Source organism: Oncorhynchus gorbuscha, linkage group LG13 (genome assembly GCF_021184085.1).
Source record: "Oncorhynchus gorbuscha isolate QuinsamMale2020 ecotype Even-year linkage group LG13, OgorEven_v1.0, whole genome shotgun sequence".
NCBI classification, from domain to species: domain Eukaryota; kingdom Metazoa; phylum Chordata; class Actinopteri; order Salmoniformes; family Salmonidae; genus Oncorhynchus; species Oncorhynchus gorbuscha.
The window spans coordinates 7,814,164-7,841,286 of NC_060185.1; the positions used below are offsets into that span (position 1 = coordinate 7,814,164).

The 27,123-nt window shown below is 44.7% G+C and overlaps 2 protein-coding genes across 2 annotated transcripts in view; one reads left to right on the plus strand and one right to left on the minus strand.

Moving 5' to 3' along the window:
* Positions 1-807, minus strand: part of LOC123993832 (extensin-2-like) — a 71,622-nt gene extending 70,815 nt beyond the window's left edge. The window contains exon 1 of the mRNA XM_046296300.1: positions 197-807. Coding sequence (XP_046152256.1) covers positions 197-807 — 611 coding nt within the window. The remainder of the gene's footprint in view (positions 1-196) is intronic.
* Positions 808-16,888: 16,081 nt separating this feature from the next.
* gbe1b (glucan (1,4-alpha-), branching enzyme 1b) overlaps positions 16,889-27,123 on the plus strand; it is a 333,639-nt gene continuing 323,404 nt past the window's right edge. Inside the window, exon 1 of the mRNA XM_046296301.1 lies at positions 16,889-17,315. Within this exon, the coding sequence (XP_046152257.1) occupies positions 17,218-17,315 (98 nt within the window). The 5' untranslated portion in view covers positions 16,889-17,217. The remainder of the gene's footprint in view (positions 17,316-27,123) is intronic.

The window sequence follows — 27,123 nt, forward strand, 5'->3', positions numbered from 1 at the left end:
GCTAGGTGGGATGGACTGAGAGTAGTTAAGGGGTGGGTTTATGGAGCTAGGTGGGATGGACTGAGAGTAGTTAAGGGGTGGGTTCATGGAGTTAGGTGGGATGGACTGAGAGTAGTTAAGAGGTGGGTTCATGGAGCTAGGTGGGATGGACTGAGAGTAGCTGAGGGGTGGGTTTATGGAGCTAGGTGGGATGGACTGAGAGTAGTTAAGGGGTGGGTTCATGGAGCGAGGTGGGATGGACTGAGAGTAGTTAAGGGGTGGGTTCATGGAGCTAGGTGGGATGGACTGAGAGTAGCTGAGGGGTGGGTTCATGGAGCTAGGTGGGATGGACTGAGAGTAGATAAGGGGTGGGTTCATGGAGTTAGGTGGGATGGACTGAGTGTAGCTGAGGGGTGGGTTCATGGAGCTAGGTGGGATGGACTGAGAGTAGTTAAGGGGTGGGTTCATGGAGCTAGGTGGGATGGACTGAGAGTAGTTAAGGGGTGGGTTCATGGAGCTAGGTGGGATGGACTGAGAGTAGTTAAGGGGTGGGTTCATGGAGCTAGGTGGGATGGACTGAGAGTAGTTAAGGCGTGGGTTCATGGAGCTGGGTGGGATGGACTGAGAGTAGCTGAGGGGTGGGTTCATGGAGCTAGGTGGGATGGACTGAGAGTAGTTAAGGGGTGGGTTCATGGTGCTAGGTGGGATGGACTGAGAGTAGCTGAGGGGTGGGTTCATGGAGCTAGGTGGGATGGACTGAGAGTAGCTGAGGGGTGGGTTCATGGAGCTAGGTGGAATGGACTGAGAGTAGTTGAGGGGTGGGTTCATGGAGTTAGGTGGGATGGACTGAGAGTAGCTGAGGGGTGGGTTTATGGAGCTAGGTGGGATGGACTGAGAGTAGCTGAGGGGTGGGTTTATGGAGCTAGGTGGGATGGACTGAGAGTAGCTGAGGGGTGGGTTCATGGAGCTAGGTGGGATGGACTGAGAGTAGCTGAGGGGTGGGTTTATGGAGCTGAAACGCTCTAAAGTATAGCTCCTTGACCTTGCTAGTGATGTATGAAACAACTAACTATGCATTCATCCTACCCACGGCAGGTAGACCAAGGTTTCTCTAAAGTATAGCTCCTTGACCTTGCTAGTGATGTATGAAACAACTAACTATGCATTCATCCTACCTACAGCAGGTAGACCAAGATGCACTATTGTAAAGTGACTGTTCCACTGGATGTCATAAGGTGAATGCACCAATTTGTAAGTCGCTCTGGATAAGAGCGTCTGCTAAATGACTTAAATGTAAATGTAATGTAAGGTTTCTCTTGGGGAGTGAAACGCTCTACAGTATAGCTCCTTGACCCTGCTTGCGATGTATGAAACTACATGTACTTAGCTAGGTACATCAGTATGCTAACGGAGTGAAGTCAGTTTTATAAAGACGAGAGGCATCTCTGTGAATATTCAACCTCGCTACGGACACGTGAAACATCTTGCTCCAAAAGTATGGGTCCAGAGAGTGTTTGGGACGCGGCGATTCAGACGGTTAGCAGGCCTGTGCTAACAAGCTAACAGTTCGTAGGCCCATGAAACATCTTGCTCCAAAAGAACTGGGACAAATTCACTTACTGTATATAGTATGATGCATTTCACAGGGTGGTGATAGTGCAAGGTGACGAGTTTGATGCTCCTTTCCAATAAATATCGAGGGTCCTTTTCTGGTGACATGATGATCGATGCTTGGCTGCCTTTTGATAAATAACTATCTCGCTCTTTTGTCCATAATAATTTCATAATGTATAATGTATGTATGTATGCCCGAGTGGTGCAGCGGTCTAAGGCACTGCATCTCAGTGCTAGAGGCGTCACTACAGACAGCCTGGTTCAAATCCGGGTTGTATCACAACCGGCCGTGATTCGGAGTCCCATAGAGCGACGCCAATTGGCCCAGCTTCATCTGGGTTTGGCCGGGGTAGGCCATTATTGTAAATAAGAATTTGTTCTTAACTGACTTGCCTAGTTAAATAAAGGTTAAATCTAAAGTTAAATAACAGTTTACATTTAAATGAAACATATGAAAAACATGGCGCCACTCATAGCTAGCAAATAGCTTAGCATTAGCTCATCATAGCATAGCTAGCAAATAGCTTAGCATTAGCTCATCATAGCTAGCAAATAGCTTAGCATTAGCTCATCATAGCTAGCAAATAGCTTAGCATTAGCTCATCATAGCTAGCAAATAGCTTAGCATTAGCTCATCATAGCTAGCAAATAGCTTAGCATTAGCTCATCATAGCTAGCAAATAGCTTAGCATTAGCTCATCATAAGTGTCGGTAGTGTGCAACCTTCAAAAAAGTATTTTACACACATCATAATTGTCCATTACAATCTATGCAAGAATCGAAATGCATAATTTGTCACCAACGTGAATAAAACTGTAAATAAATGCCATAGGAAAAGTGCCATAGGAAAAGTATTCAGACCCCTTGACTTTTTCCACATTTGTTTACTTTACAGCCTTATTCTAAAATGGATTATATAAAATAAAAATTGTCATCAATTTACAAACAATACCCCATAATGACAAAGCGAAAACAGGTTTATAGACATTTTTGTAAATGTAAGTGCTGCAGACTGTTCTAGTGCCCTCACCAATTCATTGATATACACGGAGTATACCAAAACATATAGAGCACCTGCTCTTTCCAGGTGAACCCAGGTGGAAGGTATGATCATTTATTGATGTCGCTTGTAACTCAATATTAGGAAAGTGTTCCTCGTGTTTGTTATACTCAGTGTATATGTTGAAGAGGGTAGGGCTCAAACTGCATCCCTGTCTCACCCCACGGCCCTGAGGAAAGAGATCTGTGTGTTTATTGCCACTTTTAACCGAACACTTGTTGTTTGTGTACATTTATTTGATCATGTCATACCCGTTTCCCCCCAACACCGCTCTCCATCCATTTGTATAGCAGACTTTCATGCCAAATTGAGTCAAAGTTTTTTTTAAAAATCAACAAAGCAGAAGACTTTTGTTTTGTTTGTCAATAAGGGTAGGTTGCAGGGTGTATACATGTTCTGTCGTACGTTATTTTGGTAAGAAGCTCATTTGTTCAGGACATTGTTTTCACTGAGGAAATGTTGGAGCCTGCTTTTAATACCGTAGAGGATTTTTCCAAGATCGCTGTTGATGCAGATTTCATAGTAATTATTGGAGTCCAATTTGTCTCCACTTTTGAGGATTGGTGTCCATTGTCCATTGAGATGTTTTTGAACTTAGTCTTGAATGATGCATGCCAAGATATACCAGAGATAAGGGACGGTTGATATTGTAATCACACAACTCAAACGCCGGCTCATCAGTATGAATGAATTCACAAACCGTTTTTATTTCTTATAAACGCTCAAAAACTATTGTCCGATAATCTAAAGATGATAATCTGTTCGCAACTGCATATTTATTGGGTGTCTTCTATCCAGACGACCTGTCGTCAGAGTTTCCTATATATCTCATCTCTTTATTTAATGTTTTGAGGCCGTCAATTAAGGAGAATGAGAGTCTCAATTAAAGATGCTGCAAAACTCTTTATTTGAAGCACAACAACTTTCTGCCCTTTCTTTCCCTGATGTTGCTATGGCAATCAAGCTGTTTTTAACCATCCCTGCAACTGTTGCATCTACTGTGAGATAGTTTTCTCAACTGAAACTAATAAAGAACTTACCTAAGAAGCATCAGGCTCAACACTTGAGTAAGCTCCGCGTCGTAGCCTTGACATAGGGATTTGTTCACCGATATCCTCTTACTTTCAATCAGTTCAATTATTTATTTTTTCAAGGCCTGAGGCACTTTGATCAATCACATTGTTGAAGCCCAAGAAACAAACACTTAGCTTCCAGATGGAAATGAAAAAGATTAATGAATGACTTTTTGGAGGGTTACTTTTTGGATTTTTGGGTTACTTTTGGAGCCTCTAGCTATCTGTCAGTTAGCAGTATTTAACAGCTGTTGTGTGTATGGAAATGATGTGTAGTCTTTGTAATGTCCCTCTTTCAACAGAAGTAAATTTGATGATGCGCCATTATACCATTAGCTAGAGCTAGCCAAAAGTTGGCTAACATTAGCTAGCTAGTTAGCTCACTAACTTCAGCTATTATTTTTTTGCTTCAATCACACTAGATTTGAATCAAACGATGAAACCAGCAGCCATTCTGACTTTTTTTTCAGCGCGATGTTAGTTTTTTATTATGTCAGTATATCAATGTAACGTTATTGATCTGTCAAGTTTCCCTAACTAATTCCCTACTTTTCACACTGACACGGCGTAAACAGTTCTACAGGTTGCCATGGTGCACAGTCAGTGTACAACACTATGATCATCATGTCTTAGCCGGATCAGATGGTGACAGGGGTCTCATCAGGGTCAAACAGCCAGAGAAGAACAGTCTACGAAGCTCAGGTGAATTTTGCAGTATTTTATAACAATCCGTGATACAAATTTCCATCTTGAGTTGCTGGGTTACACCTGAAACCAATAATGAATGTTTCCCTCCCCACCTCCTCCTCTTTTCCTCCTCCCTCTCTTCCTTCCCCTCCTGCCCTCCTCCTCCCCCTCATCCTCCTCTTGTCCTCCCCCTTCCTCACCTTCTCCACCTTCCTCCTCCTGCCCTCCTCCTCCTCCAGCTGTCCTCTCCTTCTCCCCCTTCCTCCTCCTGCACTCCCCCTCCTCCAGCTGTCCTCTCCTTCTCCTTCTCCCCCTTCCTCCTCCTGCACTCCCCCTCCTCCTACCCTCCTCCTCCAGCTGTCCTCTCCTTCTCCCCCTTCCTCCTCCTGCACTCCCCCTCCCCCTACCCGCCTCCTCCAGCTCTCCTCCTCCAGGTTGTCCTCTCCTTCTCCTTCTCCCCCTTCCTCCTCCTGCACTCCCCTCCTGCTGCCCTCCTCCTCCAGCTGTCCTCCTCCAGCTGTCCTCGCCCCTCTCCTCCCCCTCCTCTCCTTCTCCCCGTTACTCTTCTTGCTCCTCCTCCCTGCTCCTGCTCCTCCCTCCTCCACCTCCTGCTCCTCCCTCCTCCACCTCCTCCCTCCTCCACCTCCTGCTCCTCCCTCCTCCACCTCCTGCTCCTCCCTCCTCCACCTCCTGCTCCTCCCTCCTCCACCTCCTCCCTCCTCCACCTCCTGCTCCTCCCTCCTCCACCTCCTGCTCCTCCCTCCTCCACCTTCTGCTCCTCCTCCTCGTGGCAGACTTTGCTTCTTTTTTCGATAGATGTCACATTGCATGCCATCAGACAGTGGTATGTAACTGCTTTGAAACGTGTCCCGATGTACATGTATATCTCTTGTATGTTGCTATATAACACATGCAACCTTTCTGTTATGTCTAAATGTTAACTGCCCGTATAAGTCAGATATTACTAGAATCTTCTATGAATCTTCTATGAATCTTCTATGAATCTTCTATGAATCTTCTATGAATCTTCTCGGTGTATTTGCTGCCATGTGTATTATTGACAAATTCCAGGTAGAACGCATAAATAAATAAATGATTCAATATCTTTCCCATGTGGGTTAGCTAAGTACATACACAGTGGAGGTTGAAGAGTCTCTCCATGGTCCTTGACCTTGCTAGCTGGTGACCAGACCTCTGAGTCTGCACTGCGTTCCAGTCCCTCCCTCCAGGTCACCGCTGCAGCCCTCACGTCACGTCTCACCGTCTCCATCCCGTCTCCATCCTGTCTCACACCCAACCAGGCTTAAAGGCATCCATTCCTGTGATACAAAGAAGAGAAGAAAAAAAACTCACAATAATTCCCGTGGTCATGAATAATCCATCCACAGCAGAAACATGCTTCAGTGCTCTCACCTTGCCTCTCTACGCTCTCTCTCTCTCTCTCTCTCTCTCTCTCTGCTCACTCTGGGAACATCCCAGGACTACATAAAAGGCCTTTGAATATGTGGATGTGCGGGGATTTGCTGCAGTGCACACACACAATGTGATCTAACTAAAGGTTGGTGCTATAAAAGAACACGATGTTCAGATTATGATATGGGGGGGGGGGGGATCATTTTCAGGGATTTTTCAAATGTCACTGTCTTCGGTTTCCTATTGACGCCTGGCTTCCCCAAGAATACCCTCTGGTAGATGATCTGTCAATGCGTTTGAATCCAGTAGGGTAGATACAAGGGCACGGGAGGACAAGCTCCTGTAAAAAAAAAACTCTCCCGGTATATATGGGATGATCCAGCAACACCATGTTGGAGAAATAAGAGAAACATGAACCTTTTACACTACTATTGTCACGACTTCCTACCGAAGGTGGCTCCACTTCCTGTTCGGGCGGAGCTCGGCGGTCGTCGTCACCGATCCCTTTTTCCTTTTCTGTTGGTTTTGTCTTGATTGTTTTCACTTTTTGGCTTATTTTGGTTCATCGATGGTCTATTTAAACTTCCAGTGGCCTCTTGCTTTTTGTGCTTATTCCTACTGTCAGTGGTGAAGTTGTTTTTCTCCTGTGTAATTTGTTCTATGTTATGTCCTGGTTTTTTGGGTGACATACCTGATTTATGGTCATTGCCTGATTGTTGGCTAGACCAAGCGAAATAAACGCATCCATTGGAAGTATTGCTCTCTGCGTCTGACTCTACACACACCACTCATAGAATTGCCGGACAACTATAGACTTACTGTAGGAAACATTCACTTTTTACCATAGACTTGTTCTAGGTACCATTTAGTTTATGCCATAGACTAAGCTTGGTAAATGCATTTGTTCTAGGTACCATTTAGTTTATGCCATAGACTGAGCTTGGTAAATGCATTTGTTCTAGGTACCATTTAGTTTATGCCATAGACTAAGCTTGGTAAATGCATTTGTTCTAGGTACCATTTAGTTTATGCCATAGACTAAGCTTGGTAAATGCATTTGCTCTAGGTACCATTTAGTTTATGCCATAGACTAAGCTTGGTAAATGCATTTGTTCTAGGTACCATTTAGTTTATGCCATAGACTAAGCTGGGTAAATGGAAAACCACGTGTTTGATACCATTTCCATCATTTACAATGAGCCAGTCGTCCTATATCTCCGTCCCACCAGCCTCCTCTGCTTTGTATTCCAAAGTGTACACTATATGAAGTCATCGATTCACAATCCAAACAATTGATGAGTCAGAGTAGATGTTTCCCATATGGTACATCAATAGATTTCCTTTGGCATGGCTCTCTGATGGGAAGTGCCGGCCACCATCTCCTGTGCTTTGTTTAGTGTGATTGATGGGCCCTGATATCCAGCTGTATGTCTCAAATTGCACTCTATTCCCTACACAGTGCGCTACTTATATGGGCCCTGGTGAAAGACAGTGCACTATATAGGGCATAGGTTTCCATTTGGGATGCAGTATATATATATATATATATATATATATATATATATATATATAAATAAACTGGATGTGTTCTGTTCCTCCACAAAGAGGAGAGGAGAGGAGAGGAGAGGAGAGCTGACTCGGCTGCTTCTGTGACAGCTGGAGTCGGTCTGGTCTGTCTGGAAACCTGCCATAATGGATGATAGTGTCCGAAATGGCACCCTAATCTCTATGTAACACCTGGTTAAAAGTAGTGCACTATGTAAGGAATAGGGTACCATTTGAGATGTACCCTTAATCGCTATAGCTCTGGACCACATCGGATATCCCCGTCCTGTGTCCATCCATCACTCATCAGACCAGGGTTGAGTCCACACAGGTTTCAAAACGAAGGCTTGGTGATCAATTAATTTTTTAATTCAGCCAATTCAGTAAGAAGTTCAATTACATTCTAATCAAAGAATTTACAAATACAGGTAGAAAACAGTGGGGGACAATTTTCAATTCATAAATGTAAATTAACTTCCTGAATTGACCGAACTGAACACTGCATGGACCCCCGGCCTCATGGACCCCCAGCCCAGCCTCATGGACCCCCAGCACAGCCTCATGGACCCCCAGCCTCATGGACCCCCAGCACAGCCTCATGGACACCCAGTCCAGCCTCATGGACACCCGGCCTAGCCTCATGGACCCGCAGCCTCATGGACCCCCAGCCTCATGGACCCGCAGCCTCATGGACCCCCAGCCCAGCCTCATGGACCCCCAGCCTCAATGGACCCCCAGCCTTATGGACCCCCAGCCTCATGGACCCCCAGCCCAGCCTCATGGACCCGCAGCCTCATGGACCCCCAGCCCAGCCTCATGGACCCCCAGCCCAGTCTCATGGACCCCCAGCCTCATGGACCCCCAGGCCAGCCTCATGGACCCCCAGCCCAGCCTCATGGACCCCCAGCCTCATGGACCCCCAGGCCAGCCTCATGGACACCCGGCCCAGCCTCATGGACACCCGGCCCAGCCTCATGGACACCCAGTCCAGAAGCATGGACACCCAGCCCAGCCTCATGGACCCCCAGCCTCATGGACCCCCAGCCCAGCCTCCTGGACACCCAGCCTCATGGACCCCCAGCCCAGCCACATGGACCCCCAGCCTCATGGACCCCAAGCCTCATGGACCCCCAGCCTCATGGACCCCCAGCCCAGCCTCCTGGACACCCAGCTTCATGGACCCCCAGCCCAGCCTCATGGACCCCCAGCCCAGCCTCATGAACCCCCAGCCTCATGGACCCCCAGCCCAGCCTTGTCTCAGACCGGTCAGCTGCTCCTGAGTAGATGCAGAACAGAAGTCACCAGGTGTTTTCTCTCGTGTTCACTTCCTCCTGGGACTGAAGCATGGGGAGCTAGCTGAACCACACGACACGGTCCAGTGTCTCCCTGCCTGCCTGCACAGTTAAAGACGGCATGCTCAGCCAAGCAGAATAATGCCCAAGCAAATAGGAACCGCAACATTCCTCTTCCCCGACAGGTCTGTCTGGGACACTTCTTTCTCCCAATCTACATTACATTAATGTACTGTGTATGTCTTATTACTTATTACTCAGAGATGATCATTGTTTCAGATGACACAGGTTTAGAATTAAGTCTCTAATGGTACCAGACTGAAGGGTAAGGTAATGTCTCTACTGGTACCAGACTGAAGGGGAAGGTAATGTCTCTAATGATACCATATTCCCTATATTCCCAATAGGTACTCAGAAACACGACCTTGCCAAGCAGCACTGCCTCTTGACACACTGGTTGCTAACCCGGAAGCTCACCAACGTGCCGGAGGAATTACCATCCAACTGGCGACCGTGTCAGCATGCAGGCGCCCGGCCCACCACAGGAGTCGCTAGAGCGCGATTGGACTAGGACATCCCGGGCCGGCCAAACCCTCACATTACATTACATTACATTTAAGTCATTTAGCAGACGCTCTTATCCAGAGCGACTTACAACCCAGACGACACTGGGCCAATTGTGCGCCGCCTCATGGGCAGTGGTGTAAAGTACTTAAGTAAAAATACTTTAAGGTAATACTTAAGTCGTTTTTTGGATATCTGTACTTTACTATTTATATTTTTGACAACTTTTACTTCACTACATTCCTATAGAAAATATTTTCATTACATACATTTTCCCTGACACCCAAAAGTACTCGTTACATTTTGAATGCTTAGCAGGACAGAAAATGGTCTAATTCATTTACTTATCAAGATAACATCCCCGGTCATCCCTACTGCCTCTGATCTGGCAGACTCACTAAACACACTTGTATCTTTTGTAAATAATGTCTGAGTGTTGGAGTGTGCCCCTGGCTATCTGTACATTTTAAAAACAAGAAAACGGCACTGTCTGCTTTGCTTAATATAAGGAATTTTAAATAATTTAAACTTTTAATTCTACTTTTGATACTTAAGAATATTTTAGCAGTTACATTTACTTTAGATACTTAAGTATATTTAAAACGAAATACTTTTAGACTTTTCCTCAAGTAGTATTTTACTGGGTGACTTTCACTTTCACTTGAGTAACTTTCTATTAAAGGTATCTATACTTTTACTCGAGTACTTTTTCCCACCACCACCACCCACACCCATGTCTTGGCCGGCTACAAACACAGCCCGGGATTGAACCCGGATCTGTAGTGAAGCATCTAGCACTTCAATACAGTGCCTTAGTGCCACTCGGGAGAACATGGAGCACTGGTTTTGACCACTACCCATGGGGCTATGGTCAAACAAAGTGCATTATGTACGGAGTGTGACTGATTTGGAAATACATTTTGAATTTGCAAGTATACATAGTTTGTCTCTTTTGACTTGTTTTAGCAGAATAAGAAAGAAAAAAACTTGTTTCAGTGTTACAGTAGAGAGGGGTTATAATAGTCTTTGTATTTACTACATACAGTACTGGGAAATGAATAAGCACTTTGCTAGAAACAAAAATCTAAGTCACAGATCAGATCATGTTTTTCCATGTATGCTTCATAAATTCCCATACCCGCTTTACAGTAGTTGTCTAGTAGTAAGGTTTCCTCTGTCTCTACAGTACACACGGCCCGTTGAAAACACATCCCGATCAGAGGAGAAGCTGGGTCGAGGACAGAGCAACAGAGTTATGTGTCTACAGTACACACGGCCCGTTGAAAACACATCCCGATCAGAGGAGAAGCTGGGTCGAGGACAGAGCAACAGAGTTATGTGTCTACAGTACACACGGCCCGTTGAAAACACATCCCGATCAGAGGAGAAGCTGGGTCGAGGACAGAGCAACAGAGCTTCTGTGCAGCCATCAGAGACAGGACAGAGCGACTAATGATCCTGTCTCATGACCTCAGAGATCAATGCAGCTCAGCGCTGCAGTTCTCTGCCTGTATCCCAAATGTCACCTTATTCCCTATATAGTTCCCTTTATTTCATGACAAATTACATTATCAACTGAAATGATCTGTTTCTATTAGATGATACTATCAACTGAAATGATCTCTGTTTCTATTAGATGATATTATCAACTTAAATTATCTCTGTTTCTATTAGATGATATTATCAACTGAAATTATCTCTGTTTCTATTAGATGATATTATCCAGTTTAGCACTATATAAGAGATATGCGATTTGGAGGTTCTAGTTGGGAATTCTCTGCTATAGTTGGAGATTCTCTGTTATAGTTGGAGATTCTCTGTTATAGTTGGAGATTCTCTGTTATAGTTGGAGATTCTCTGTTATAGTTGGAGATTCTCCGTTATAGTTGGAGATTCTCCGTTATAGTTGAAGATTCTCTGTTATAGTTGAAGATTCTCTGTTATAGTTGGAGATTCTCTGTTATAGTTGGAGATTCTCTGTTATAGTTGGAGATTCTCTGTTATAGTTGGAGATTCTCTGTTATAGTTGGAGATTCTCTGTTATAGTTGGAGATTCTCTGTTATAGTTGGAGATTCTCCGTTATAGTTGGAGATTCTCCGTTATAGTTGGAGATTCTCTGTTATAGTTGGAGATTCTCTGTTATAGTTGGAGATTCTCTGTTATAGTTGGAGATTCTCTGTTATAGTTGGAGATTCTCTGTTATAGTTGGAGAGTCTCTGTTATAGTTGGAGATTCTCTGTTATAGTTGGAGAGTCTCTGTTATAGTTGGAGATTCTCTGTTATAGTTGGAGATTCTCTGTTATAGTTGGAGATTCTCTGTTATAGTTGGAGATTCTCTGTTATAGTTGGAGATTCTCTGTTATAGTTGGAGAGTCTCTGTTATAGTTGGAGATTCTCTGTTATAGTTGGAGATTCTCTGTTATAGTTGGAGATTCTTTATAGTTGGAGATTCTCCTTTATAGTTGGAGATTCTCTGTTATAGTTGGAGATTCTCTGTTATAGTTGGAGATTCTCTGTTATAGTTGGAGATTCTCTGTTATAGTTGGAGATTCTCTGTTATAGTTGGAGATTCTCTGTTATAGTTGGAGATTCTCTGTTATAGTTGGAGATTCTCCATTATAGCTAAAGGAGTTGGGCTCAAACATCGCTTCTCGACTTAAAAAAAATATATATTAAAAAAATAGCTTCATTTCACACTAAGAACATAGGATATAAGAAATTGATATAGAAAAAATGCATAATACATTTATAACAGTATATTTACTGATATTATAGTGCATTTCACAATGGCATTTTTGATTACCAATCTGATTCCCAACAGAGGGCACTGATTCCCAACAGAGGACTCTGATTCCCAACAGAGGACTCTGATTCCCAACAGAGGGCTCTGATTCCCAACAGAGGACTCTGATTCCCAACAGAGGACTCTGATTCCCAACAGAGGGCTCTGATTCCCAACAGAGGACTCTGATTCCCAACAGAGGACTCTGATTCCCAACAGAGGGCACTGATTCCCAACAGAGGGCTCTGATTCCCAACAGAGGACTCTGATTCCCAACAGAGGGCACTGATTCCCAACAGAGGGCACTGCAGAGTGATGTCCACACAGAGTTCAACACTAGGCTAACATATGATCCACTGACCATTTCAAATATTAAGGGACTGTTTGTATCTAGTGTCTCAGAGTAGGAGTGCTGATCTAGGATCAGCCCGTCCGTCCGTCCATGTTATCTTATTCATTGTGATCTAAAGGACACAACTGATCATAAATCAGCAGACTTACGATGAGACACTCAATACGTATGGTCCCTGATAACAGCACTGGGGAGAATCTAGACCCACTCCCATGTTGGATCGTGCCCATTAAAATATTCATATCTAAAAATCACTGAGAAGAATCGCTGATATTTCTTTTTTTCATGACAAATTACATTATCAACTGAAATGATCTGTTTCTATTAGATGATATTATCAACTGAAATAATCTGTTTCTATTAGATTATATTATCAACTGAAACGATCTCTGTTTCTATTAGATGATATTATCAGCTGAAATTATCTCTGGTTCTATTAGATGATATTATCAAATGAAATGATCTGTTTCTATTAGATTATATTATCAACTGAAACGATCTCTGTTTCTATTAGATGATACTATCAACTGAAATTATCTCTGTTTCTATTAGATGATACTATCAACTGAAATTATCTCTGTTTCTATTAGATGATACTATCAACTGAAATTATCTCTGTTTCTATTAGATTATATTATCAACTGAAATTATCTCTGTTTCTATTAGATGATACTATCAACTGAAATTATCTCTGTTTCCATTAGATGATACTATCAACTGAAAACATCCAACCTTAAGTGTATGAGTTTCTGATTAGATTGTATTATCTCTCTCCCCCCGTATCTATTTCTCTCACCCTCTCTGTTTACCCCCACTCTCTCTCTCTCTCTTTCTCTCTCTCTCTCACCCTCTCGGTTTACCCCCACTCTCTCACCCTCTATGTTTACCCCCACTATCTCTCTCTTTCTTTCTCCCACACTCTCTCTCACCCTCTCTGTTTACCCCCACTCTCTCCTCTCTTTCACCCTCTCTGTTTAACCCCATTCTCTCTCTCTCACCCTCTCTGTTAACCCCCACTCTCTCTCTCTCTCTCTCTCTCTCTCTCTCTCTCTCTCTCTCTCTCTCTCTCTCTCTCTCTCTCTCTCTCTCTCCTCTCTGTTTACCCACTCTCTCTCTCTCTCTCTCTCACCCTCTCTGTTTACCCCCTCTCTCTCACCCTCTCTGTTTACCCAGACTCTCTCTCTCTCTCTCTCTCTCTCTCTCTCTCTCTCTCTCTCTCTCTCTCTCTCTCTCTCTCTCTGTGTCTCTCTCTGTGTTCTCTCTCTGTGTCTCTCTCTCTCTCTCTCTCTCTCTCTCTCTCTCTCTCTCTCTGTGTGTGTCTCTCTCTGTGTGTCTCTCTCTCTCTCTCTCTCTCTCTCTCTCTCTCTCTCTCTCTCTCTCTCTCTCTCTCTCTCTCTCTCTCTCTCACCTCTCTCTCTCTCTCTCTCTCTCTCTCTCTCTCTCTCTCTCTCTCTCTCTCTCTCTCTCTCTCACCCTCTCTCTCTCTCTCTCTCTCTCTCACCTCTCTCTCTCTCTCTCTCTCTCTCACCCTCTCTCTCTCTCTCTCTCTCTCTCTCTCTCTCTCTCTCTCTCTCTCTCTCTCTCTCTCTCTCTCTCTCTCCTCTCTCTCTCTCTCTCTCTCTCTCTCTCTCTCTCTCTCTCTCTCTCTCTCTCTCTCTCTCTCTGTGTGTGTCTCTCTCTCTGTGTCTCTCTCTCTGTGTGTCTCTCTCTCTCTCTCTCTCTCTCTCTCTCTCTCTCTCTCTCTCTCTCTCTCTCTCTCTCTCTGTGTGTCTCTCTCTGTGTGTCTCTCTCTCTGTGTCTCTCTCTCTCTCTCTCTCTCTCTGTGTGTGTCTCTCTCTGTGTGTCTCTCTCTGTGTCTCTCTCTCTCTCTCTCTCTCTCTCTCTCTCTCTCTCTCTCTCTCTCTCTCTCTCTCTCTCTCTCTCTCTCTCTCTCTCTCTCTCACCCTCTCTCTCTCTCTCTCTCTCTCTCTCTCTCTCTCTCTCTCTCCCTCTCTCTCTCTCTCTCTCTCTCTCTCTCTCTCTCTCTCTCTCTCTCTCTCTCTCTCTCTCTCTCTCTCTCTCTCTCTCACCCTCTCTGTTTACCCCCACTCTCTCACCCTCTCTGTTTACCCACTCTCTCTCTCTCTCTCTCACCCTCTCTGTTTACCCAGACTCTCTCTCTCTCTCTCTCTCTCTCTCTCTCTCTCTCTCTCTCTCTCTCTCTCTCTCTCTGTGTGTGTCTCTCTCTGTGTGTCTCTCTCTGTGTCTCTGTGTCTCTCTCTCTCTCTCTCTCTCTCTCTCTCTCTCTCTCTCTCTCTCTCTCTCTCTCTCTCCCTCTCTCTCTCTCTCTCTCTCTCTCTCTCTCTCTCTCTCTCTCTCTCTCTCTCTCTCTCTCTCTCTGTTTACCCCCACTCTCTCACCCTCTCTGTTTACCCACTCCTCTCTCTCTCTCTCTCTCTCTCTCTCTCTCTCACCCTCTCTGTTTACCCAGACTCTCTCTCTCTCTCTCTCTCTCTCTCTCTCTCTCTCTCTCTCTCTCTCTCTCTCTCTCTCTCTCTCTCTCTCTCTGTGTGTCTCTCTGTGTGTCTCTCTCTCTGTGTCTCTCTCTCTCTCTCTCTCTCTCTCTCTCTCTCTCTCTCTCTCTCTCTGTGTCTCTCTCTGTGTGTCTCTCTCTCTGTGTCTCTCTCTCTGTGTCTCTCTCTCTCTCTCTCTCTCTCTCTCTCTCTCTCTCTCTCTCTCTCTCTCTCTCTCTCTCGGTTTTTCAGAGGCTTATATCTCAGACTCTTCACACCAGAACTTCCTCCTTCTGCCCTGAAGCAATAAGGAACTATAGCTCTGTAGATGTTTGCTGAGAGAGAAAAAAGTCCCACTAGTCTTCTCCTCTTCATGATGGTAGATTGAACATTCAGAGTGTGGAAGTAAACCAAACCCCCTACAACCCTAAACAGAACCATGGAACAGCAACAGCCAACCTTCATAATTTATTCATACGTTTCTCTTCTTTCACATAGAGAACTTCCTTAGTCAACAGCAATTAGTGCTGCGGAGAGAAGTTACAGCTCCCCTGATTAAACAAATCACATCTACTGCATGAATACTAAATTACATTAATTACTACTAGTGTACAAAAGCAGTCTAGGCACACTATCATGCACTAAATAGGGAAAATGGTGCCATTTGGGATGCAGTCATTAATTATTAGTGTATAGAAGCAGAGGAACCAGTCCTGGGTTTTGAAGTCGTGATTGGTAGGTTTTGAAGTGGTGATTTGGTAGGTCTGGGTTAGGTTTTGAAGTGGTGATTTGGTAGGTATGGGTTAGGTTTTGAAGTGGTGATTTGATAGGTCTGGGTTAGGTTTTGAAGTGGTGATTTAGTAGGTCTGGGTTAGGTTTTGAAGTGGTGATTTAGTAGGTCTGGGTTAGGTTTTGAAGTGGTGATTTGATAGGTCTGGGTTAGGTTTTGACGTCGTGATCTGGTAGGTCTGGGGACAGAAGCTTTTAAGGAGCCTGTGGGCGTCAGACTTGATACACCGGTACCTTTTGCCGTGCGGAAGCAGAGAGAACCCGGTCCTTCCATTCACACCGCCTGGTAGAGGTCCTGGATGGCTGTCCGCACCACTCTCTGTAGTTGCCATGCGATCGAGGGCGGTGCTGTTGCCATAACAAGAAGTCATACAGCCAGTCAAGATGCTCTCGATGGCACAGCTGTAGAACTTTGAGGGTCTACATATAATTCACTACAATATATTTGCCTAATGTGTACCCAATTCTATTATATAGTACTTTAAGGATGGAATAAGTAGCGTGACACATGGTCTATTACTAAGTTACTAAGATGAAAGGGGTCTGAATCCTTTCCAAATACACCGTGTGTTACATCATCTGGTTTTATCTACTACGATATCCTTAAAATACCAACATGATGTTGGCAAACAGCTCAAGCTTCAGCCATTGGCCTTTTACAGTCCTGTGTTGAGGAAAAAACGACCTCGAAGCCCTGATATGAACACATTGGGTTGTGTAACTCAGGGCACAGCGGGGTGGATTGCCCCACCAGTCTATTCCAAAATGGCACCCTATCCTCTATATAGTGCACTACTTTTGATCAAGCCTGGTCAAAAGCAGTGTACCAAATAGGGAATAGGGTGCCATTTGGACCGACTCAACCGTCACGTGAAAAAAAAACATGAACACACTTTGTCCAAATCAATGTGTTTGTATGAACTCACCAAGATGGGATGTCAAAGATTTCACAATAAACTATAAACACACAGTATAAATTGCTGTTAGATTTAGCAAAGCTACTTCGAATATCTCTGTTCACTAGTAAATAGTAATCGTATCTATTTGAGTAGAATCAGATGCGAGTATTCTGTCACATTTAGCCTACAATTTTTACTATCCGTCTCGCTATCTCATTTTTTGAACGAGACGAATGAAGTAGTTTGTATCACGTTGTAGGTTAAGATTGTAACAGTGATATTTTTGTAGCATAATATCTATGGTTGCAACGTGATAACGAACAATCCTGTGCCCTCATAATCTTTGACATTGGGGTTCATTTTCAGAGCAGAGTTTAAAGACTACAAGAATGTGACAGTGATACCCTTCTTCCGACTTCCAAAACGCTTCCGCTGTCATCTTAAAGAAACACACACGCCTCTCATCAAGCATCATCATTCTTTTCTTTGATATTATTGGAGTGGATCGGGGTGATACAGTTGGTATTGTGATAGGCTGGGGCGGATTAGAATGACCCTGATTCGCTGTTGTCTCTGAACCCTTTCTGGCTCGTAACAAAGGCTCAGCGGTGACTTGTCACTTGTGTTCTACCAGCTGCGACACTCGGTGCTCGATTGCTTTCGACTGTAAGGACCATGGCGGATACATGGGATAATGTTACAATTCCTGAGTTCAACTCCCTTCTTCAAATGGATCCCTACCTCAAACAGTACGAAAAGGACTTCAGGAGGAGGTAAAAAAAGAGGTTTTTCAGTGCTAAAATGCTGCACAGCTCACAGTTCAAGCTCGTCGCTGTACCGTGCACAACCGTAAGGCTCGAGCTGGTATACATGTCTATTCGTAAAAACACCAGAAACACCAGATAGATACATATTTGTTCAAATCCTACAGTCGCCTTGTAGTACATGAATTGAGTGACATTTGAGAGAACCGCAGCATAGCGGTCGCATGAAAGCTTGCTGTGCCCTTAACTGTCGCAGTGACCAGAAGCCCGGGCGAAGCGGTTTGCTAATGGTATGGTGTTCGTTCCCCTGTCATCCGTACTACAATGCCAAATATTCTCCTCGACGTGGTCATACTATTATATTGTTACAATTACAAAGCAATACTATAGTCATGTTCGCTATGTCTCTAACCATTCCCCTTTGGTGCCAGTGGCTGGCCGGTAGTGAAACTAGCTACCACTGTTTCACCATCCATCCCTCCTGCCTCAGCTTTGACAGCTCATTTGTTCCAGTCAGCCAGGTGGTTCCGCCCAGTGTATGACTGAACACGCCAGCATGGTTGAGGAGGCAGGCAGCCTACTTCTGTCTGTGTGTGTGTGTGTGTCAGAGCATTATTATTAGCTACATTCTGAGCCTAAAACCACGTGGTTCTGGCTAGTAGATACATTGTAACACTTCTGCTGCTGGCCTGTGACGTTCTTCATCAGATGCAACATTGTAGCATCACTATAGCTGTATGACTGTGGTCATAACCATTGACTGACTATATAGGTGACAACGTTAAGATGTTTGTCTCCATGATGTTTCCGGATACAATCCACTAGTCAAATGTTATGAATCATAATGTAACAATTATTTTATTTCACTAACATCAACCACTGTCTTCTACTGCATTACGTAATGTATCAGAAGTATAGGGAATTTTATACTGAACACAAAAACATATCAACACAATGATTTCAACATACCCAGTTTAATAGAATCACAGGCATCATCATTGTGTGAATTCTCTGGGTGCTGTGTGTAGGCTAGTCTCTGTAGCAGACTGGGTGCTGTGTGTAGGCTAGTCTCTGTAGCAGACTGGGTGCAGTGTGTAGGCTAGTCTCTGTAGCAGACTGGGTGCTGTGTGTAGGCTAGTCTCTGTAGCAGACTGGGTGCTGTGTGTAGGCTAGTCTCTGTAGCAGACTGGGTGCAGTGTGTAGGCTAGTCTCTGTAGCAGACTGGGTGCTGGGTGTAGGCTAGTCTCTGTAGCAGACTGGGTGCTGGGTGTAGGCTAGTCTCTGTAGCAGACTGGGTGCTGGGTGTAGGCTAGTCTCTGTAGCAGACTGGGTGCTGGGTGTAGGCTAGTCTCTGTAGCAGACTGGGTGCTGTGTGTAGGCTAGTCTCTGTAGCAGACTGGGTGCTGTGTGTAGGCTAGTCTCTGTAGCAGACTGGGTGCAGTGTGTAGGCTAGTCTCTGTAGCAGACTGGGTGCTGGGTGTAGGCTAGTCTCTGTAGCAGACTGGGTGCTGGGTGTAGGCTAGTCTCTGTAGCAGACTGGGTGCTGGGTGTAGGCTAGTCTCTGTAGCAGACTGGGTGCTGGGTGTAGGCTAGTCTCTGTAGCAGACTGGGTGCTGGGTGTAGGCTAGTCTCTGTAGCAGACTGGGTGCTGGGTGTAGGCTAGTCTCTGTAGCAGACTGGGTGCTGTGTGTAGGCTAGTCTCTGTAGCAGACTGTGTGTAGGCTAGTCTCTGTAGCAGACTGGGTGTAGGCTAGTCTCTGTAGCAGACTGGGTAGACTACAGTCTCTGTAGCAGACTGGGTGCTGTGTGTAGGCTAGTTTCTGTAGCAGACTGGGTGCTGTGTGTAGGCTAGTCTCTGTAGTAGACTCTGGGTGCTGTGTGTAGGCTAGTCTCTGTAGCAGACTCTGGGTGCTGTGTGTAGGCTAGTCTCTGTAGCAGACTCTGGGTGCTGTGTGTAGGCTAGTCTCTGTAGCAGACTGTGGGCTGTGTGTAGGCTAGTCTCTGTAGCAGACTCTGGGTGCTGTGTGTAGGCTAGTCACTGTAGCAGACTCTGGGTGCTGTGTGTAGGCTAGTCTCTGTAGCAGACTCTGGGTGCTGTGTGTAGGCTAGTCTCTGTAGCAGACTCTGGGTGCTGTGTGTAGGCTAGTCTCAGTAGCAGACTGTGGGCTGTGTGTAGGCTAGTCTCTGTAGCAGACTGGGTGCTGTGTGTAGGCTAGTCTCTGTAGCAGACTGGGTGCAGTGTGTAGGCTAGTCTCTGTAGCAGACTGGGTGCTGTGTGTAGTCTAGTCTCTGTAGCAGACTGGGTGCTGTGTGTAGGCTAGTCTCTGTAGCAGACTGGGTGCTGTGTGTAGGCTAGTCTCTGTAGCAGACTGGGTGCTGTGTGTAGGCTAGTCTCTGTAGCAGACTCTGGGTGCTGTATGTAGGCTAGTCTCTGTAGTAGACTCTGGGTGCTGTATGTAGGCTAGTCTACAGACCTCTGGGTGCTGTGTTTAGGCTAGTCTCTGTAGCAGACTCTGGGTGCTGTGTGTAGGCTAGTCTCTGTAGCAGACTCTGGGTGCTGTATGTAGGCTAGTCTACAGACCTCTGGGTGCTGTGTTTAGGCTAGTCTCTGTAGTAGACTCTGGGTGCTGTATGTAGGCTAGTCTACAGACCTCTGGGTGCTGTATGTAGGCTAGTCTCTGTAGTAGACTCTGGGTGCTGTATGTAGGCTAGTCTACAGACCTACTGACAGTACAGTGGCCTACTCGTACCATGTGAGTTATTCAGACAGATCCAAATGGGCCCTGATCACTGTGTAGGGAATCATTGACTGTTTGTGTGCAGAGTAGAAGTAGTTAACTATAGTGAAGCATCCTTTTTATTCTGTAGTATTTTAGTATTGTGGAGTCACTACAATGTTGTTGATCCGTCCTCCGTTTTCTGCCATTCAACTTTGTACCTAAAAAAAAAAAAAAAAAATCACCAATGGCCTCGCGGTGACTTCCCTGAGCAGTTTCCTTCCTGTCTTTTCAGTTCCAAAGGACGACTGCATCTCTGGGGCGGCAGGGTAGCCTAGTGGTTAGAGTGTAGAGGCGGCAGGGTAGCCTAGTGGTTAGAGTGTAGAGGCGGCAGGGTAGCCTAGTGGTTAGAGTGTAGAGGCGGCAGGGTAGCCTAGTGGTTAGAGTGTAGAGGCGGCAGGGTAGCCTAGTGGTTAGAGGCGGCAGGGTGTAGAGGCGGCAGGGTAGCCTAGTGGTTAGAGTGTAGAGGCGGCAGGGTTAGCCTAGTGGTTTAGAGTGTAGAGGCGGCAGGGTAGCCTAGTGGTTAGAGTGTAGAGGCGGCAGGGTAGCCTAGTGGTTAGAGTGTAGAGGCGGCAGGGTAGCCTAGTGGTTAGAGGTAGAGGCGGCAGGGTAGCCTAGTGGTTAGAGGCGGCAGGGTAGCCTAGTGGTTAGAGTGTAGAGGCGGCAGGGTAGCCTAGTGGTTAGAGTGTAGAGGCGGCAGGGTAGCCTAGTGGTTAGAGTGTAGAGGCGGCAGGGTAGCCTAGTGGTTAGAGTGTAGAGGCGGCAGGGTAGCCTAGTGGTTAGAGTGTAGAGGCGGCAGGGTAGCCTAGTGGTTAGAGTGTAGAGGCGGCAGGGTAGCCTAGTGGTTAGAGTGTAGAGGCGGCAGGGTAGCCTAGTGGTTAGAGTGTAGAGGCGGCAGGGTAGCCTAGTGGTTAGAGTGTTGGACTAGTAACCGGAAGGTTGCAAGTTCGAATCCCCGAGCTGACAAGCTACAAATCTGTCGTTCTGCCCCTGAACAGGCAGTTAACCCACTGTTCATAGGCCGTCATTGAAAATAAGAACTTGTTCTTAACTGACTTGCCAAGTAAAATAAAGGTAAAATAAAAAATATAATAAATATATAATATATAATAAAAAATATAAAATGTGTCTGGGTAGTTTAATAATTCATCCACAGCCTAATTATTTGCTTGACCATGTGCTAAAAGATATATTCAACGTCTGATTTGTCATTGTTCCCCGTTCACCAATCCCTGCCCTTCTCTGTGAGGCTTTTTGAAAAGCTCCTGGTCTTTGTAGTTTAATCTGTGCTTGAAATTACGATACTTGACTCTGGGACCTTACAGATGTTGTATGTATTTTATTAATTTTTATTTTGACCTTTTTATTTCACGAGGCAAGTCAGTTAAGAACACATTCTTATTTTGCGGGACAGAGGGAGAAGGGGAGTAGTCATTCAAAACAATGTCAAAGAAAGTTCAAGGTGGTGTGAACTTCCTGTACCTTTTTTTAAAGACTATTTTGAGATCACAGGCCTACTGGTTGGCTACACTGTGAATAAAACATGCTGATATCTTATCCAAGCAGAAAACAACGTCGTCTGTAGTCTACCCAGAAAACAACGGTTCTGTGTAATTTAGCCCCTGTCCCCTGGGTGCTGGAATAGGCAGTGAACCTGGGACCTACACATTTTACACTGCTGTTTAATTAACTCCTGGTTCAGATACAGACAGTGCAGTTTGTGACTGAATGCCATTCGTGTCTCTCCAGGGTGGTCACTAATAGTTAATTACAGCTACATTACTGTAGCATTTATTTTGTAGCTTACCTTAGGTTATAGTAGTATTCCATACTGTAGCTATGTAGTTAAATGCCCACATCTTTAAAACATTATTTTGTAGCTTACCTTAGGTTATAGTAGTAGTCCATACTGTAGTTAAATGCCCACATCTTTAAAACATTATTTTGTAGCTTACCTTAGGTTATAGTAGTTGTCCATACTGTAGTTAAATGCCCACATCTTTAAAACATTATTTTGTAGCTTACCTTAGGTTATAGTAGTTGTCCATACTGTAGTTAAATGCCCACATCTATAAAACATTATTTTGTAGCTTACCTTAGGTTACAGTAGTAGTCCATACTGTAGTTAAATGCCCACATTTTTAAAACATTATTTTTTTTTATAGGGTACTTGGCTAAAGCAGATACACTTGAACATATTGGGTAGTGGCTGGCTGAGTGTTAGTGGTTCAAATGGCACCCTATTCTCTCTTCCTACATAGCGCACTGTAGCCCAACAAGGTTTCATAGCGCACTGTAGCCCAACAAGGTTTCATAGCGCACTGTAGCCCAACAAGGTTTCATAGCGCACTGTAGCCCAACAAGGTTTCATAGCGCACTGTAGCCCAACAAGGTTTCATAGCGCACTGTAGCCCAACAAGGTTTCATAGCGCACTGTAGCCCAACAAGGTTTCATAGCGCACTGTAGCCCAACAAGGTTTCATAGCGCACTGTAGCCCAACAAGGTTTCATAGCGCACTGTAGCCCAACAAGGTTTCATAGCGCACTGTAGCCCAACAAGGTTTCAGCCCAACAAGGTTTCATAGCGCACTGTAGCCCAACAAGGTTTCATAGCGCACTGTAGCCCAACAAGGTTTCATAGCGCACTGTAGCCCAACAAGGTTTCATAGCGCACTGTAGCCCAACAAGGTTTCATAGTGCAATATAGTGCAATATAGTGTCTGTGGATTCTGAGTCTCTTATATTTTGTCCATATGTAGTAGACTTTCTGTCTGTATAGAGAGCCACTTTAAACAATGCTACTTAATATAATGTTTAATATACCCTACATTATTATTCTACATTTGATTTGATTAGATTCTGTTTATTGTGGCATCACTGTTTTCACCATTTCTGTACACAGGTTTATTTGGTGAAATATCGCTGCTTCCTTCTGACTAGGGAGCCGTCTGGGCCAGTGACAGAGTCTCATGTGTTGGACAGAGTAACTGATGTGAACTCATTTCTGTAGACGAGGTTCCTTTTGTGGTGAATGGCCCTGCGCCGACCTTCTCTTGACAGGTCTGGTTGTCTTAGGTAAACAGAACAACAGGGTTCTACAGTCAACAGACGGAGGTGACCGACTCCCTTTCAGGTCGTTACTGGGCTGCTGATGGTTTTTCAGTCGGGTCCTTGTGATTTTTGTATTTTGTATTTATTTTTTAAAGAGACAGTGGTCATCACTCGGCGGCTTCCACCCGGTTACGTAACCCTGCACCTTAAGAGGTTTCTGCCTCATATACACCACAGTTCAAAAGTTGGTGGTCACTTAGAAATGTCCTTGTTTTTGAAAGAAAAGCAAATGGGTTTGTTTTTCTTCTCTCCATTAGAAGAAACATAAAACTGATCAGAAATACAGTGTCAACATTGTTAATGTTGTAAATGACTATTGTAGCTGGAAACGGCTTGACTAATTATTTTTTAACGTTTGGTTCATTCAGTTCACCAATCCGTTCGGCCTTTAGTATCCTTTAATTAGCATTGACAAGCCAATCCATTCTTTCGTAGCCAATTAAAAATCTCTCCCGGTCTTCTGAATCAAGCTTGTGACGTCTTTACAGTAGCCTCAGTTTCATACTGTATTGTCTTTACAGTAGCCTCAGTTTCATACTGTATTGTCTTTACAGTAGCCTCAGTTTCATACTGTATTGTCTTTGCAGTAGCCTCTGTTTCATACTGTATTGTCTTTGCAGTAGCCTCTGTTTCATACTGTATTGTCTTTGCTTTGCAGTAGCCTCTGTTTCATACTGTATTGTCTTTGCAGTAGCCTCTGTTTCATACTGTATTGTCTTTGCAGTAGCCTCTGTTTCATACTGTATTGTCTTTGCAGTAGCCTCTGTTTCATACTGTATTGTCTTTGCAGTAGCCTCTGTTTCATACTGTATTGTCTTTGCAGTAGCCTCAGTTTCATACTGTATTGTCTTTGCAGTAGCCTCAGTTTCATACTGTATTGTCTTTGCAGTAGCCTCAGTTTCATACTGTATTGTCTTTGCAGTAGCCTCAGTTTCATACTGTATTGTCTTTGCAGTAGCCTCAGTTTCATACTGTATTGTCTTTGCAGTAGCCTCAGTTTCATACTGTATTGTCTTTGCAGTAGCCTCAGTTTCATACTGTATTGTCTTTGCAGTAGCCTCAGTTTCATACTGTATTGTCTTTGCAGTAGCCTCAGTTGAATACTGTATTGTCTAAGCAGTAGCCTCAGTTGAATACTGTATTGTCTAAGCAGTAGCCTGAGTTTCATACTGTACTGTCTAAGCAGTAGACTATGCTTCTGAGGGGCAGCTAGCCTGAACACACACAGTCAAAGATTTTCAGTTTGCAGGAAGACACTGGAACACATTTGAGTCATTTTAGCGAGTTGCAGCTGTCCAGACAGGAAATGACAAGTGCCTGGATTAAGGACTTGTGTCGCTTCCTGTATGAGGAAGGGTCGTACTCTACGGATGTCGTAGGGCATGAACCTCTAGGATCGAGTCACCGCTTTGATGTTTGCAGGACGACAGGGGTGTTGTCCAGGGTTACGCCAAGATGCTTTGATGTTTGCAGAGGACGACAGGGGTGTTGTCCAGGGTTACGCCAAGATGCTTTGATGTTTGCAGGACGACAGGGGTGTTGTCCAGGGTTACGCCATGATGCTTTGATGTTTGCAGGACGACAGGGGTGTTGTCCAGGGTTACGCCAAGATGCTTTGATGTTTGCAGGACGACAGGGGTGTTGTCCAGGGTTACGCCACGATGCTTTGATGTTTGCAGGACGACAGGGGTGTTGTCCAGGGTTACGCCACGATGCTTTGATGTTTGCAGGACGACAGGGGTGTTGTCCAGGGTTACGCCACGATGCTTTGATGTTTGCAGAGGACGACAGGGGTGTTGTCCAGGGTTACGCCAAGATGCTTTGATGTTTGCAGAGGACGACAGGGGTGTTGTCCAGGGTTACGCCACGATGCTTTGATGTTTGCAGGACGACAGGGGTGTTGTCCAGGGTTACGCCACGATGCTTTGATGTTTGCAGGACGACAGGGGTGTTGTCCAGGGTTACGCCACGATGCTTTGATGTTTGCAGAGGACGACAGGGGTGTTGTCCAGGGTTACGCCAAGATGCTTTGATGTTTGCAGAGGATGACAGGGGTGTTGTCCAGGGTTACGCCACAATGCTTTGATGTTTGCAGGACGACAGGGGTGTTGTCCAGGGTTACGCCACGATGCTTTGCGCACTGGGTGTCACTGTCACGTTTTATGAGTGACAAAGTGAGGGCTTTGTCATAGGCGCTCTGCTGCATTTTTCTCTGTCCCTAGACGTGTCTCTGCCTGTCGAGCAGGATGACAAACTGTTTTACATATAGAGGCAGGCATGGCGGGAGCTGGGGTGCGTCCCAAATGACTCACTGTTCCCTATATAGTGCACTTCTTTTGACTAGGGCCCCATAGGGCAGTGCACTATATCGAGAATAGGTTGCCATTTGGAACGCACACCTACAGGCGCTGCTGCAGGGGGCAGGTTAAACCTTGATCAGCCCCAAGTGTGCTGCCGGAGGCCCTCGTAGGACTAAAACTAACACTGTGTCAGCCTCCTGTGTGCTGCTGGAGGCCCTCGAAGGACTAACGTAAAAACACAGGCATGGAAATCAACAGTCTTCGCTTGGCGTTGCTACAGCCAGGAGGGAGCTTGCTGCTTTGGTGGATCAGTAATAGGAATTCAGATGAATGATCACAGAGAGACACCCCAGTATACAGACCTGCAGGGGTGAGAGAGAGAGGTATACAGACCTGCAGGGGTGAGAGAGCGAGGTATACAGACCTGTAGGGACCACATTTGCTGGTTTTGTTATGAGCTTGTTATCTTTCATAGTTGAAGACATTTTTCTGTTGCTGAAACATTGAGTTTTTTTTTAATAAAGTAAAATCAATTGTGAGAAGATGGATTGTAGAGATGGTTGTTGTCTGATTTGAACATGCTAGTAGTTGTAGAGCTCCTCTTTGCTAGCCTGAAGGTCACCGACCAAACCCTCAGGTTGAAGCTGGCATCAATCAGGCTTTCTGACCCTATTGGACTTCATTAGGTCACTTATATACAAATACAGCTACTAATAGGGGGCTAATAGACTACTAATATAATACAGGCCTGCTCGCCTCCCTACCACTGAGGAAGTACAGCTCCCGCTCAGCCCAGTCAAAACTGTTCGCTGCTCTGGCCCCCCAATGGTGGAACAAACTCCCTCACGACGCCAGGACAGCGGAGTCAATCACCACCTTCCGGAGACACCTGAAACCCCACCTCTTTAAGGAATACCTAGGATAGGATAAGTATTCCCCCCCCCTTTAAGTTTTAGATGCACTATTGTAAAGTGACTGTTCCACTGGATGTCATAAGGTGAATGCACCAATTTGTAAGTCGCTCTGGATAAGAGCGTCTGCTAAATGACTTAAATGTAAAATGTAAATGTACAGGACTAATAGACTACTAATATAATACAGGACTACTAATATAATACAGGACTAATAGACTACTAATATAATACAGGACTAATAGACTACTAATATAATACAGGACTAATAGACTACTAATATAATACAGGACTAATAGACTACTAATATAATACAGGACTACTAATATAATACAGGACTAATAGACTACTAATATAATACAGGACTACTAATATAATACAGGACTACTAATATAATACAGGACTACTAATATAATACAGGACTACTAATATAATACAGGACTACTAATATAATACAGGACTACTAATATAATACAGGACTACTAATATAATACAGGACTACTAGACTACTAATATAATACAGGACTAATAGACTACTATTATAATACAGGACTACTATTATAATACAGGACTAATAGACTACTAATATAATACAGGACTACTAATATAATACAGGACTAATAGACTAGGACTACTAATATAATACAGGACTAATAGACTACTAATATAATACAGGACTACTAATATAATACAGGACTAATAGACTACCAATATAATA